The following is a 16,397-nucleotide window of genomic DNA, read 5'->3' as shown; positions in this document are numbered from 1 at the left end:
CAATGGGACCTCCCAATTTCTCCATTGGAACAGGATGGTATTACACTATTCAATGAGGGTGAGATTCTGAAGCCTAAGCTTTAGAATTTAAGCCCTGCATTTACCATTGTGTTTCTCTCTCTTTTTCCTTTGTGTTTCTCCTAAAGGGTCCAATAGGCCCAGAAGGCAGGGATGGACCTCCTGGTTTGCAAGGTCTCCGAGTAAGTAAACTCTCTTTTCTTTGTGATTCCTCAGCTCACCCACACTGGTCCCTATTTTATAATGCCATGCAGAGAAGATAGACAGTGTCAGTTTCAGGGGCTTGAAATGAATATTGGAAGTAGAATGAAGGGTTGGATTCAGTTCATCAAACATGGTTGAGGTTCTACTATGTGTTCTGCCTTGAGTTGGGCCTCTGGGACATGGAGATCAGTCAGTTGTCTGCCACGAGTCATATAGAGAGACATGAATCCACTGGGTAATCCCAGCCCCAGAGCGGGGAAGCCCAGTGCTGAGGGTACACAGAGAAGAGGCAACTGACCCAGCCTGGGGGGCTTCTTGAAGGAGATGATATTTAAGCTAAGTCTTGAGAAAAGTGAGAAAAAGTAGGGGTGAAATGATACAGCTGTGCATCTAATATATCCATGCTATTGAATATGATGCATCATGGTATTTAATTAATTTAATTAAGCACCTGTTTTCCTATCTAGATTGTGTACACTGTAAGGGTATAATTCACCAGTAAGTTCAGCTCTTGAAACAATGCCGTACATTCTGAGGAAGGCTGCAGAAGCATGCTTGGGTTGTACCCCCATCCCCTCCGATGCTCCCACAGCAAACTGGACTGAAAGCCAGACTCAACTCTGTGTCCCCAGTTCCCACCAAGGTGCCTGGCACAGGGCAGGAAGTCAGCTCACATTTTTTGAACTGTAACCCTTAAGCTTGTACCACTTTTTACTAGTTCACATGGTTAACAATCTGAGGGCCAAAGGCATCCACAGACGGGACAGGTAGCTCCAGGGACCAGTGAGCTTCCTGCCTCTGGAGGTTTACACCACTGATGGGTGGGTGGGAATGGAGTCCTGGCATCTGGGAGAGGCAGCCCTCATCCCACATATGGCCTCTCTTAGCCTGGACAATCTGTAGCTCAGTGACGTGGATGGTGCCATATATTTTGCTGTGGATTGACTTCATCTAAGGGAGTTGCCTCCCTATCACACTTCACATCCTCAGTTCTGAAAGGGGATGGCTTGCTCTTCTAATTCAGCGCTGACTCCAACCTGTACTTACCCACTAGTTAACTTCAGTCTTTGGTTTTCAAAGAACTGTGTCTCCTATAACCCTTTTGAATTCTCAAGATTCTACAAATAATTTATTTTAAGGCTAGGTGAGATGCAGAAAGGCATCATGAAGGTGCACTGGGTGAGAGAGATTGTATTAGTCTGTTCTTACGCTGCTGATAAACACATGCCCAAGACTGGGCAATTTACCAGAGAAAGGTTTAATGGACTTACAGTTCCACATGGCTGGGGAGGCCCCACAATCATGGCAGAAGGCAAGGAGGAGCAAGTTACGTCTTACATGGATGACAGCAGGCAAAGAGAGAGCTTGTGTCGGGAAACTCCTGTTTTTAAAACCACCGGCTCTTCTGAGGCTCATTTACTATCATGAGAACAGCATGGGAATAGACATCCCCCCATAATTCAATCACCTCCTACCGGGTTCCTCCCACAGTATGTGGGAACTGTGGGAGTTACAATTCAAGATGAGATTTGGGTGGGGACACAGTCAAACCGTATCAGAGATTCACTCGCCCCCACTTCCCATTCAGCATCCCCAGTTTCCCTGTCAGTCAAGTGAGGCAGGCAGGTGGGTCAAAGCCAGGTGTCTCCCTCCTCCATAGAGTGGAAGGATCCTGGACTTCAGAACAAGATGCACCTGGGATTGGAGCACTGCTCCACTTCTCAGCAGCTGTGTGACCCTTGCAAGTCACCTGGTCTCTCCAGGCCGGTTTACTTCTTGCTACAGTGGGGAAGGCGTCACCAGCTGTGTTGTTAGGAGAAAAAGTGCTCAGGAAGGAACTTGGCCCCGGTTGGGCAGCATGATGTGACAGCTGACATGGCTGTCATTCTCTCAACATGCTCCTGCACAGTCTTAAGAGAAAACAACAATCTTTGTGCATTTATGTAATTAATGTTTACATGAAGCTTTTTTCATTTTGCATTGAACTTGGGCAATTGTTACTTTTCCAAAGTAGAATTAGATGATGGGTGGAACTGTTTATATAAAGATGACTGTGAAGGTTTTTAAAATCTACATCTTTATCTAATTTACTCTTATTAAGGTGGGGAGGGAACATCTTGCCCAGAGCTCACTCATCAGGCTCATACCTTCTGTATTAGTCAATTTTCGTACTGCTGATAGACATACCCAAGACTGTGTAATTTATAAAGGAAAAGAGGTTTAATGGACTCACAGTTCCACGGGGCTGGGGAGGCCTCACAATCATGGCAGAAGGTGAATGGACTCACAGTTTCACGTGTCTGGGGAGGTCTCACAATCATGTCAGAAGGTGAAAGACATGCTTTATGTGGCAGCAAGGAGAGAATGAGAACCAAGTGAAAGGGGTTTCCCTTGTAAAACCATCAAATCTTGTGAGACTTATTCACTGCCACGAGAACAGTATGAGGGAAACTGCCCCCGTGATTCAATTATCTCCCACCAGGTCCCTCCCACAACACATGGGAATTATGGGAGCTACAAGTCAAGATGAGATTTGGGTGGGGTCACAGCCAAACCATATCACCTTCTTAGATACAACTTCTTTAAACCTGCTGGGTGTGCTTCCCAGGGTGACTATTGTCATCTTCAGAAATACTTTTTACCCTTCTGAGCAATACCAGCCATCCATGCAATGGTGCTTGGCCTGGTCTGAGCTTAACACAATCCACAGGCCTTGGAAATTGGGCAATACACCGGGGTCTGGAGATTTGAGGAATAAAACAAGGAGATCCAGAGAAGCAAGCAGGGTGAGGGTTTGGGGTACAGTGATGATGGGCAAAGGTAGGATATGGTGTTTATTGAGCTCCAATTACATGGCAGCTCCCATAACAGCCCTGCTATCCCCATTTCTGCAGATGAAGGACAGGCTCTGATACAGCACAGCCATCAGTGGCCCCTCAGGGATTCGCACTGCGGGTTGTGTGTCCCCAAAGCCCGACTTCTCATTTTCTCCCTTCTTTCTTTCCATGTGTCAGTCTGTCCAAAAGCTCATGTTGAGTTCTTGTGATGCACAGACACTCTGCTAAATGCTTTGGGATTTTCTGAAAACATTAAGGTCTCGGCTACCAGGAGCTCACAGGTCGGCTAGAGAGCTCAGTGTATGTAAATAGGTGACCTCAATGGAGACTGAGGAAGACTACAGATGTTCAGAGGATAGAGGGGATCTCAGCTTGAGGGAGTCTGCTGAGAGGAGCACGGGGGCTGGAAACTGGCACATCCAAGGGAAAAGGTGATGTTTGAGGTGGCCTTGCAGGAGTGAGTGAGTTTTCCATGGGAGTCAATGGGATCATTGAAATCAGTGTTTTGGGTATGGAAAGTGCCCCCTTGAGAAGGCATCCTGCCTCTGCACACTTGCTTACACCCATCAGCTTTGTCCTGGACTTCTTCCTCTTCAGTTTGGAAACTCATTGGTATAATTAAAATGGCTGCAGACATGGCTTCTAGTTCAGGCTCTGCTGGCATCATACTGGGGACTCTCAACCAGTTCCTCTTTTCTTCCTCTTGTGTTCCCTTTTCCAACTTTTTTGCTGTTTTTCTTTTACTTGCTCTTATTCCTTCCTGCCCCTTTTGTTCTCACCTTTCCTTCCACAGATTCATCCATTCAACAAATATTTCTTCTTCTGTATCTACTGGGTACCAGGCAGTGTTGTAGGCAAGTAAGTAGTTCAGGAACAAGAAGGAAGCTCTTGCCCGCATAGTGTTTATATTCTGGCAGGCAAGGCGAAAGAGACGTAATAGCATGTAAGCAGGTGATGTAGGAAGCCCCAGTGAAGACAATTTTCCTTGAACAGGCCCTCTGGGGGTGAGGATGTTGGTCAAACTGATAGCTGGGAAAGAGCCTGACAGGCAGAAGGTCCTGGGGCAGGCACAGGTGCAGAGTGTTAGAGCCCAGAGGGCTGTGTGGCTAGACCCAGCAAGGGGCCTGGCAGGAGAAGAGGTTCATTTCAGGCCTCGTGGGCCATCATAAGGACTTTGGCTTTTACCGCGAGTAACCAATGGAGCTTTTACATGTTTTCAAAAAACGTTTTATGATGAAAAACAAATTTACGATGAAAAAATGTTTTATGATGAAATGTTTTATGATGATTGATCATCCGCAAAAGTAGAAAGGACAGTAAAATGAACCTTCATATACCCCAAACCCACTCAACACTTATAAGTGATTGAAAAACTTATTTTATATAAACCAACACTCACTTCTACCCACCACTGAATTCCCTGAAAGCAAGTCCTAAAATCATCACATCATGTTGTTTCTAAATATTTCAGTATGTTGTCTCCAAAAGAGAAGGAATCTTAAGAGACACAAAACCATAATACCATTATTTTACTTAAATCTAGGAACACTGCTTCTGGAAGCTACATCAAATAATTTCATGTTCAAGATGGGCTTATCTCATACGTTTCTGGTTGTGGTTGCTCATTCTGGGGTTTCGAGGGTCGCAGTGGCAGGGCCCGGGTTGTGCCCTAAACACATTCACATGTCTTGTTGTGTTGAGAACAGACTGCAGGAAGGAGGCCGGTTAGGAGGCTCCCACGGTGATCCACTGAGAAAGGGCAGGGGCTGGGCAGAGCATAGGGCTTCTGAGCACCCATCCTCGTTCAGGTCGGATGCCAGGTGGAGGCCATGCTGAGGAAAGGGCAGAAGTCATGCTCTGAAAGGCCCAGCATCTAGCAGAGGAGAGTGAACCAAGAGTGACAAGGCGGGATGGCGGGAGCATTAGCACAGGGTGCAGAGCAACACAGAGGACAGCTCCCCGCTTGTCCTGCTTCCTCTAGTGAATCACGGATGATGAGCAAGTGGGTTTTTGGGGGCCCATGGCCTTTCAGTCATCATGGGTAATTCCCTGATTCAGGTTGTGTTCTGTCCTGTGGATATTGCTAGCTCAGTGCCTGCATCTATGGAGAAAAAGGGAGTAGAAGCAAATTGTAATGTTGTGGGCTTGGAAGCAGCTTCCTGTTCAGTCAGTCTCTGGCTGAGTCAGGAAAATGCGAGACAAAATGACTTATTCAAAAAATTATCTCTCTCCTTCCCTTGCCATGACCTGTCATTTCCTCCTCATCAACTTCAATTGAAACATCACTCAGAAGAGCTCCTGGGCATCACTGCACATGCTGAGGCTGTGCAAGGGGAAGAGACGAGGCTGACGGCTGACAGCAGGCAGGAACTTGGGCATGGAGAGACAGACACTAAACACGGGGTGGGGGGCAACAGAACCCAGGCCCTTTATTTTAGAGATTAGCAACAGGCAGACAGGATAATCCCTGGCAAAGTAAATGCATTCATTTTGGACAAAGCTGGTATTTTTCCACATTCACATGGTGAAAGGGAGAATTGAGAGCGAGGCACGCTCCATGCCATCCCCGGAGCTGCAGGAGACGCCCGCCCACCCGCCCGCCTGCCTGCTGGAGGGCGGTAGCAGTCACCAGGCAGAGAGATAGAGAAGGACTGCATTTCTCTTTCCAAGGCTTTAATTTCCTGCCTGTTGTCTGAGCTCGGCATTAAGGAGGTTGATCAGGGAGCGCTGTCACCTAGCTGAAATGAGAGATGCTGCAGTTGCATCTGAATCTGGAATGTTTCGGCAGAAGAACCAGCCTGGCTGAAGGCCACTGCAGCAGTGGAACCTTTCAGAGCTTCCAGGAGGCTCACTTTTCCAATAAAAAAATTGTCATGCCCGAATCATCCACCTCAAAATGGCTGTCACTGTTATTCTCACACCACCCCATTTTAATTTTCTGCAGATTTATCTGATATTTTTCTTATTTGAGAATTTGTTTTTGTTTTCTTCAATAGAATGTAAGACTGTGAGAGGAAGGACTTTTTCTTATTTATTTTTGTAACCATAGTAATGAGAAGAGTCGCTCACACCTGTAAAACATACATATTTTATAGACACATACATAGTTATAAATACAATAGGAATATGCATATAAAATATGTATAATAGATAATGGCATTAATATAATCTCCTACAGTTAGGGAACATAAGTGAATGACTAGAAGAGGACAAGATTCAGAACTGGGTGCCTGGTCACCTGTGTTCTCACCTTCTACAGGGGATGCCTCATTTTGGAGAAGAGAACGTGGTCCCTTCTTACACCTTGCCTTGCTCTGTGGCACTGAGTCTCAGCTGAAATCACCTAGACATCATCTCTCATCTTCTCTGGAAGATAAAAAAAAAAAAAAAAAAGAAAAATTGCTAAAAAAAATTGTATATTGTGACACATTTCAACAAAATGTAAAATTTGGAATGTCTATGGAAGCATTGTGGCAGCAGGGATCTTTGAGACTCCAGTGAGAAATACATCCAGAAACGTGAATGACCTTCTCAAGGTCACTTAGGTCTTTGTCATTGCTCTTCCCACAGCGGGTGACAACCTTTTTGGTTCCTCTGATCATTTTCTCAATATCTTCTGGTTTCTCTTCCCTCTCATCAATAGATGAGGACTGGAGAGGTGATCCTATCCAACAAGATGTCACCTCTTACAAAGATGGCAGTACTCCCCACCCATCCCACGGTGTTCTTGACTGTGTGTCATTTACTTTAAGAACACATGTTTAAAATGGAATCTCTCTTTAAAGGTGTATAGCTAAGAGAAGGGAGAAAGGAAATAACATTGATTGAATAGTCCCTGCATAGCAGGCACTTCCCTTGGGAACTGTTTGCACCCATGATTCTTATTTAATTCCCACAAGGATTCTATGAGATATGGTGGTTTTAATCCCATTCCACTAATTAGGAGTCTAAGACTTAAAGGTATACATCAAATTACTGAGTGTCACCCAGGCTGTAGGTAATGGGGGTACTGATACCTGGGGCATGAGATCTGCCTGGCTCCAAATTCTCCACCCTCTTTGCTTCGATATTGTGAGTATGAGTCTGTGTGTGTGTGTGTGTGTGTGTGTGTGTGTGTGTGTGCGTGTATCCATGTGCATATCAGAATTCTAACATGGAAGTTAACTGTCCTTGCTGTGCATGCTTTGAATAGATCTAGGGTGCTCAATACCTGACTATGCCTGTCCAATAGGATGCACTGGGCACGCATCAGCTTAATCCCTGGCTTTCCCTTGGAACCAAGGGTCTCATTATTGTCGAAGTTTATCTGGCCCACCACCTCTCATTTCTAGTAGATTTGAGGAAGGAAACATGGCCAGTCTTTTTCTGCAGTGGCAGCCTAGGTTGAATTTGTTTTCCTTTTTCATTCTAAAATCTTTTTCCTGCCTTTTCCTGCTTTACCAGATGGTAACAGTGTTGTTTGGATCCTAGGCTACTGTTTGATTCATTTCATGGCATGAAGCCAGGGTTTATATTAGGACACCCTAGGTTTTCCCTGCACACCTGATTTCAGCTCTAACCAGTAGAAAATAATCATGTTTGACATTTGGAGGCCTGGAGAACAGGAACTGAGCAGAAGACCATACGGCACATATTAGAATCAGTTGCACAAGCAATCCTTTTATCTGTTAATGGCCCCTCAGATGACTGTGTTAACTCATCCTGGCTGGGAGAGAATTGCTGTTCCGAATTTCTAGGCTTCCCTCCTCTCTGTGGGCAGACAGGAAACCTTGGAAATACCAGTTCCGCTCAGCAGCTTGGCATTCAGAATGGCTTGAAAAATCCGCCCTCTTGATAAATTATAAACACTTAATCCAGATATTGTGCTGGGTAGCAATTTAAAAGAGAAAAAAAGAAAAATGACAAGAAACAGGCGTATTGTTAGTAAAACAGCTCTTTATTTCCACAATATTTATTTTTTCTAGCATTTTTCAAATCTCTGCAACCAGTTATGGGACAAAACTGCAGAGGTTACATAGCCGCTGCTACATCTACCTTTATTAGAGTTGCTACTATCACCACCACCACCAATAATGTTAGCAGCATCACCATCACCATCACCAAGATCACCACCACCATTACCACCATCACCATCAATCCACCATCACCATCATGATCACTACCACCATCATCATCTACTCCACCATCATAATCACTACTACCATCATCATCGACTCTACCATCACCATCACCATCAACTCCACCATCATGATCACTACCACCATCACCATCAACTCTACCATCACCATCACCACTATCACCACCACCGTTACCACTATCACCATCAACTCCACCATCACCATCATAATCACTACTACCATCATCATCAACTCTACCATCACCATCACTATCAACTCTACCATCATCATCACAATCACTACCATCATCACCATCAACTCCACCATCATCACAATCACTACCATCATCACCATCAACTCCACCATCATCACAATCACTACCACCATCACCATCACCATCACTACTATCATCACCATCATCAACTCCACCATCACCATCACCATCACCAACTCTACCATCACCATCACCACTATCATCACCATCACCATCATAATCACCATCAACTCTACCATCACCATCAACTCCACCATCACCATCAACTCCACCATCACAATCACTACTACCATCAACTCTACCATCACCATCACCATCAACTCCACCATTACTATCATGATCACTACCACCATCACCATCATCAACTCCACCATCACCATCACCACTATCATCATCTCCACCATTACCATCACCATCACTACTATCATCACCATCACCACCATCATCACCATCACCATCAATTCTACCATCACCATCACTACCATCACCATCAACTCCACCATCACCATCACGATCACTACTACCATCATCATCAACTCTACCATCATCATCAACTCTACCATCACCATCAACTCTACCATCACCATCACCATCAACTCCACCATCACAGTCACTACCACCATCACCATCACTACTATCATCACCATCACCATCACCATCATCAACTCTACCATCACCATCATCAACTCTACCATCACCATCACCATCGTGACTATCATCACCATCACCACCATCATCATCAACTCTACCATCACCATCACCATCACTACTATCATCACCATCACCATCAACTCAGCCATCACCATCACTACCACCATCACCATCAACTCCATCATCACCACCATCACCATTAATGCCCTCACCATCAATGCCACCACAAGACCCCATCACCACCACCACCACCATCATTATCATCAAAATCACCAACTGCTACCACTGTCCTCACCATAACCACTATTACTAAGTACTTTGTGGGCATCATCTAATTTAAACTCTGTGGCACTGCTAGGAGGTTGAGATTTTGAAACCAGATCTATTTGGCGCACAGTCTATCACCCACTACAAGAACACAAAGGAGCCAGAATATGACTCTCACTATTTCTTCCTCATAGTCATTATCATCTTCCGCCTCATTCTCATCACTGTCTGTTATAGTTGAGGGATGCTTTATTGTGTTTTATAAATAGCTTCCTCAAATATTAAATCATTTCTTCTCCTGTTATCTTTTGAAATAATTATCATGATTATAATCTTCCATGTGGGAAAACAAAGACTCAGCAGGTTAAATGGCTTATCCTTCCAATGTACCTTAGATTTAGACTTCTTTTCCTTACAATATCATAGAGGAAAGGGGTTGAGAGAAAGAACACAGAGAATTCCTTTGATTCTACTCACTTGGAGCTTTGTATCCCACCCCTGGCAATTCTAACTTGTTAGCTCTTGGGTAGCTCTGGGGAATCCATGTCTCAAGTATTTATTTCTCATCGTTTGAACTGTTATTTGTCATTACTGCTGAAGCTTCGTGGAAGAGGTGGCACTGAACTGGGATGTGATTTTGGTGGGCTGAGCTGTGAAGGGAGGATTACAGACAGAGGGAGCAGCATGGCAACGGCTCAGGCATCGGAAGTCCTAAGCAGGTGTTTGGGGCTGAGCTAAGCAGTCCATTTGGGCTCTTGCTTGGGAGACAGTGGTGTGAACCCTGGACACCTAATTGAAAAGGTAGGTTAGAACCCCAGGACTTGGAATTTCCAAATCAAACAGCTCAGATATGTCTTTGGGATAATGAAGCTCCTCTAACTACTTAAGAGAAGAGAAGTGACTTGGACAGAGCTTCTTTCACCCTTTGGGAAGGATAACCTGCCTGCACAGGTTGGCCCAGGAGGGCCTGAAGGAAGAGACTGGGCCTGGGAACAGGGTGGGTTCCTGTGGCTATGGCTACAGAAGGAAGGCCAGCTTTGAAAGACACTGGAATGGCCCATGATGCTGGGGGAGTGGAAGGTACAGAGGCCAGAGACATGTTACCCTGAGGCTTCTCTGGGTGATGCCCCTTCATGGATGACCCATGAAAGACCTGCTCTGACGCTTTTCTTTCTCTGGCCTCTTGCCACCTTTTTGGTTTTTTTCTCCTTGCTGAAAACCTAATGCTTATGATGTTTGCTTCCATAGATGTGTTTCTTTGCATTTCTCTCTTGTCCACCACGTGCCTCCTACTTGCCCATATGCCTGCTCTTCCAGATCAATTGATTCAACTTTCCTGGCACAGGAACACCTCCTGCATTCATGCCTTTTACAAATCCTGTTGTTAACTTAGGTGTTCACCTTCCTGAGCATGAGTAACGTTGTTACATAAGATCCTGGGGTCAGCTGAGGAAGCAAAGAGCTGCTGAGACCTTGCTGCATCCCCAAATGGTGATCGTGTCACCCCAGAGAGGGAACTGATGCTTCATCCCCCGACCACATCGGCATCTTAATGAGTCATTCTGCTCAGTCATGGCCCTGCATCCCTTCTCTCTCATCCTTTCCTACTAACCATTAGATATTCCAATCTTTCCTTTCAGTCTTTCCTCTCAACACAGTTACGTTGCTGGCTTGGATTCTAACTTCTGATGATTATTCACCGGTTCCTCCCACTGACCTTGAGGGAAAATGGTTTATTCATCTTGTAAATAACCAGTGACTCTCTATAGAGTCACCTGGAAGCAATTGGAGGGGGTGTCTGTCTAGATAGAAAATGGAAGGTGTCTGGTTTCCTTTCCCTGAGGAAGGGGAACTGACAACTCTTAGGTGTCTTATGATCAGCTTCCCAATGTCTGCATTAATCAGAGCAGGATCAGATGGATGGAGAAACCCACTGCCTCCAAGGCTTGGCTGTCTTCTGAAGGTATCTGTGACCACATTTTGAATTCTACCTGGGAAGTATCAAGAAACTCATTGTGACCCAGACATCATCGCACCCTCCAGCCTGATGCATTCCGTAGCTCAAAGGTGTGGATCCAGGGGCTTCTACACCAGGCTCACTCACTCTCTCTGCTAGTCAATAAATCTCCAAGTTGTATCTTCCCTTCCTCCCTGATATCACTTTTCTCTTACTTTTCACTGCTCTCCCCAGTGCCACTGTCATAGCTTGGAACTGCGTAGTTCTCAAAGGGGCAATTTATTCAGCCCACAAATGTCTATTGAGTGTCCACCATGTGGCAGGCACTGTCCAGAGCCACAGTATATAGCATCAAACAAAAACAGAGCCCGACTCCACTTTCAGGTGGCTTGTGTCCCAGTAGGGGTAGACACACAGTAAATAAGCACAAATGCCAATGGTACATCTGGTGAGGATCCACACTAAGGAAATTACAGCAGGGTGAGAGGACACAATGGGACAGTGGGAGTGCTATTCTGGTGAGGCTGGCCAAAGAGGACATTCAGTTAAAGGAGCATTTGAGCAGAAAGCAAATTGAATTGAAGAATTGATCTGTGTGGATACCTGGGGAACAAACCTAGGCAGAAGGAAACGCCAGTGGAGAGACATTCAGTTTGGAATGCATTTGGCAGGTTCAAGGTGGAGGTGGGAGGCCAGTGTGGCTGGAGGTGGGGAAAAAAGTACATGGAAATGAGAAGAGGGTTGGAGGAAATGAGTTCGTGGAGGGCAGGCTGGAGGTCATTAAAGTTCTGCTCTAAGTGAGCTGAGAGGCATTGCAGTGTTTTGAGCAGAGGAGACGTGACATGATTTATGTTTTAATGATATCATCCTGGCTGCTTTGAGGGGAAAAGTGCAATGGCCAAATGTGTTCAGGGAGGCACTGTTTAGGAGGCTATTGCAGTGTTTCTGGGGAGAGAGAATGGTGGGCTGGCCCAAGGCGACATTATGGGTTATGCTGGGCAGTGAGAGAAGCAGCTTGATCAGCCTTAATTCATCCTCCCCATTGCTCCTAGGACCAGCATAGATTGGACCAGGTTGTGTGGTCAGTTGAAACCCCTGACCCCTTGCGGGGCTGTGCTTGGTCCAGGCCATTCAAGACCTTCACGACTGCTTGCTGACTGCATCCTACAGCCTCCCATCCTGGGTGACACACAGTCTTTGCCAATGTCTGGCTCTCAGCTGCCTCTGTACACTTTCCTATTCTGTTCCCTGCAGTCAATTTTTGTCCCACTGGGAAGCTCTTCTTTCTCCTTCCAACATTACATCAGCACCGCCTCCCTGGGACATCTGCTTAAGCCATTTAGGCAGAACCCGGAGCTCCTGATGCTGCTGCATGCCCAGCACAGGCTGAGTGGTCGTTACATGGGCTTGTGTCTGCCTTCTTAGCAAACTACGAGCCCCTTATGGGCAGAGGCCATACCTTGATCCTGCTGGTGTCCCCGGGGCTCGGCATTTAGGAGGATTGAGTATGTGGACAACTAAACAGGAGAAAGAGGCAGAACTTTATCTTCCACTTTCAACCACAATGGGCTAAGTCTAATGTGTGAGACCCCTGAGATTTTAGGACTTGAAGCTCCGTAAAGAACATTTGCCTCTGAGCTTCACCAAACTTCCCTCATGTGCAACCCTAATACCTTTGTTTCCTTAATAAAGTGGCATCAACCTCCTCGAGGATTATGTGTAGAATACAGACCTTGGTTTGATGGTGGCGTTCGGAAGTGGAGGCAGGAGAGTATGGCAACACTGTAGCCCATTGAGCCTGGGGAAGGGCTGCTTTTGGGAGGGTGTGGGTAGAGGGATCACAGCCTATTTCCTAGGTTCAACACATACTAGTTGCTCATTAAATATGAGAGGAAGGAAAAAAGGAGGGAAGGAAGAAAGGAAAAGAGAAAAGGAAGGAAAGGAGAAAAGAAGGGGTGGAGAGAGGGAAGAAATGAGAAAGATGCGGATCAGTGGGGAAATAGTGGGATAGTCTGGGCACAGTCTAAGGTAAGAAAAAGGCCTGGCTGGGCACGGTGGCTCACGCCTGTAATCCCAGCACTTTGGGAGGCGGAGGTAGGCGGATCACAAGGTCAGGAGTTCGAGACCAGCCTGACCAACATGGTGAAACCCCGTCTCTACTAAAAATACAAAAAATTAGCCAGGCGTGGTGGCATGTGCCTGTATTCTCAGCTACTCAGGAGGCTGAAGCAGGAGAATCACTTGAACCTGGGAGGTGGGGGTTGCAGTGAGCCGAGATTGTGCCACTGCACTCCAGCCTGTTCAACAGAGTGAGACTCTGTCTCAAAAAAAAAAAAAAAAAAAAAAAGGCCTTATTACTGTGCATAGAACTTATTAGTCTGCACAGAACTGGGTGTGGTCTGAACTCTGCCCCTTACTAGCTGTGCAACAACAGAGACATGAGCTTTGAGCCTCAATTTGCACACTCATCAATGGGATGAAAACATGGGCATTCCGGGATCCTCTTGCAGAGTGAATTAAGAAAGGACCATGTGGGAAGAACTAGAAAGAGAATTTGCCATGAAATAGGCACACAAAAAAAGGTAGATCTTATCAAGGTCTTATTTTACTTTCAATTTCCGATTGCAATGCTTTCATTTAATCAAAAATCCACCAGGACAATGCCAAAAAGGGCTGTATTCTGTCCTTCAGATAACCTCTGTTATACAATATATGCCATTACCACATTGTGTAAACTAACCAACACACACCTTACCCCTATTTAAGGAGATGGCCCACACCCCTATTTAAGGGCCCCACAACATCACCTTACTGGATACTGAATATATATGCACTGAAGTGTGGATTCCCACAGCAGAAGAGCAGAAATGCCTGTGGTAACCTCCCAGGCCACGAGGAGAGGGTTGTTTCAATGCATCATGCCTCATTTGCACGGGGAAAACCATGCATCTGTATAAAGGATACCAGCAACTCTCCATGTGATATGGGATGTGGCTTACATACATTAAATGGAAACGAAGAAGCAAAGTTTAACAGATTGAATGGCATGCTGAAGTCTGTGGAGAAAAGGGGGACGGGGGAATATGTGTGTGTGTGTGTGTGTGTGTGTGTGTGTGTGTGTGTGTGTGTGTGTGTGTGTGTAAGGCTTACAGATGCATAAAATCTCTCTGGGAGAATTAACCAACATCTGGTAAGATTAGTTGTTTCCAAGGAAAGGCACTGAGTGGCTGAGACTGGGATTAAAAGGAGGCTTTTCTCGGGTATATCTTTCAGTACCTTTTGAATACAGGGCCATGTGTTACCAAACACATTTAAGTTACAGAGCTGGAACCCAGAGCCTTACTCCTGAGCTCAGAAAAAGCCTGAGTCCATTTTCCGATTCCACATTGCTCCTCTGTGGGGCGCTCCTGAGGGACAAATGTTAATCCGGGAGGTTGAGAGTAATAAAGACCCAAATGTTCACCGAGACTCATTATTAAACCAGCTCTGGTTGACGATTGCCTGCTTGTTAATTTTAGCTTCTTCTTTTCCACTCAGGGGAAGAAAGGTGACATGGGACCACCTGGAATCCCTGGATCGCTGGGGCCGCAGGTAACTACCTTTTACATTCTCTTCCATAGCAATGCTATGGAAATGCTAGGAGAATGCTAAGAGAAAATGCTAAGAGAAAAGACAGGAGCACTCGGGTGGGCAGTCAGAATCCTGCTGGTCACCTCATCAAACTATTAAAAAGAACGGCCAGTGGGTCATGTGTCCTGCCTCCCTCCTCCTCCGCTGTCCGGTGTGGGAGCTGAATGACCATTGTTGGCTATCCTGAAGGAATTGCCATCTGGAGGAGGCAGACAGGGGTGACAAAAGTGATGAGCAGTTCTAGGAGAAAGGGAAGTGCTGGGAGGTGAGGGGGGAACCCCAGGATGAGGTGGTGGGGAAATCAGCCACGAGGAGGCTTGTCTCCCCTTGGCAGACAAGGCACTGCCAGCCAGGCAGGGGCGAGAGAAGGGAGGACCTTCCCTGGGTCACAGCTCTGCAGGGACCTGGTGTACCACAGCACAGCACTGGGCAGGAATCGGGCAGCATGTGGTGCCGCCGGAGCACAGGGCACGGAGCAGCAGGGATAGGAAGATGAACCCAGTGACAGTTGTAACGGGAGCTTACAGCCCCCTTCAGCCACAGACGCCAGAAAACCAAAAAGGCGGCCATTGTCATAGGAGCTAAGAGGCCTGGTTTGGGTCTCAGTCTGTCCTCCAAAACACTGGGACATTGGCCAAGTCCTTCCCCTGCTCAGGCCTCAGTTTCCCCATCTGTAAAATGATGGGGTTAGGGCCCCAGTCACAGAGGCCTCTGTTCCTAGGCAGGTGCTGTCCTAGCTCCCTGGATTCTCTGCCTCCTCCTCCTTCCTCCAGCTTCTCTCGGTCTCTTAGGACTCAGTTCTGGTGTGGCTTCCTCTGTCCTCATACTTGGCCCAACTCCCACGGGCCATACTTGGCCCTGCTCCCACAGGTCCAGCTGTGCCATCCTAGTGCTGGCCTTGTGGATCCTGACAACCAGCCATCTAGACAGGTACCCTCAGGGTCCTTGTCCCCATGTCATAGATGAGGGGTGAGGCACCAGGTGCAGAGGGCTTCACTCAGGGCCACCCTCTGCTAGGCAGACACCTGGCTTCAAATCCATATCCCTTCCTCCCTACATGACCGAGGCCCAACTCTCTTAGTCTTCCTTATTTGCAAATGCAGTATCACCATGCATTCCCCACAAGGTACCACAGTGTGGACAAAACAGGGCAAGCCCCTGAAGCTCTATGCCTGGCCTTTGCAGTGTAAAGGATTCCCTTCATCCTTTCTTTGACCCCCCCCCCAACCGAATCTTCACTCTTGTCCCCTAATCTGGGCCTCCCCTGGCATCAGTAAGTTCATGCTGAAGCAGGACCAGCAAGCAGAAGGCACAGAGGGAATGGCAGAGACCCAGGCTCAGCTCTCACCACAAAAAAGGAGGGCACATCCGAAGGTTGAGAAAGAGCAGTGACTGTGAGAGGTGATAACGAGGTCCCGAGGCATAGTGCACACGGGGTAGAC

At 46.6% G+C, this 16,397-nt stretch overlaps 1 protein-coding gene across 1 annotated transcript in view; it reads left to right on the top strand.

The window, feature by feature from the left end:
- COL22A1 (collagen type XXII alpha 1 chain) overlaps positions 1 to 16,397 on the top strand; it is a 326,468-nt gene that overhangs the window by 163,163 nt on the left and 146,908 nt on the right. The window contains exons 22-23 of the mRNA XM_045398749.2: positions 147 to 200; positions 14,863 to 14,916. Coding sequence (XP_045254684.2) covers positions 147 to 200; positions 14,863 to 14,916 — 108 coding nt within the window. The remainder of the gene's footprint in view (positions 1 to 146; positions 201 to 14,862; positions 14,917 to 16,397) is intronic.

The sequence above is a fragment of the Macaca fascicularis genome, chromosome 8, assembly GCF_037993035.2.
Source record: "Macaca fascicularis isolate 582-1 chromosome 8, T2T-MFA8v1.1".
NCBI lineage: Eukaryota > Metazoa > Chordata > Mammalia > Primates > Cercopithecidae > Macaca > Macaca fascicularis.
Note: the sequence above shows the minus strand (reverse complement) of the source record. Positions and strands in the feature narration are given on the sequence as shown.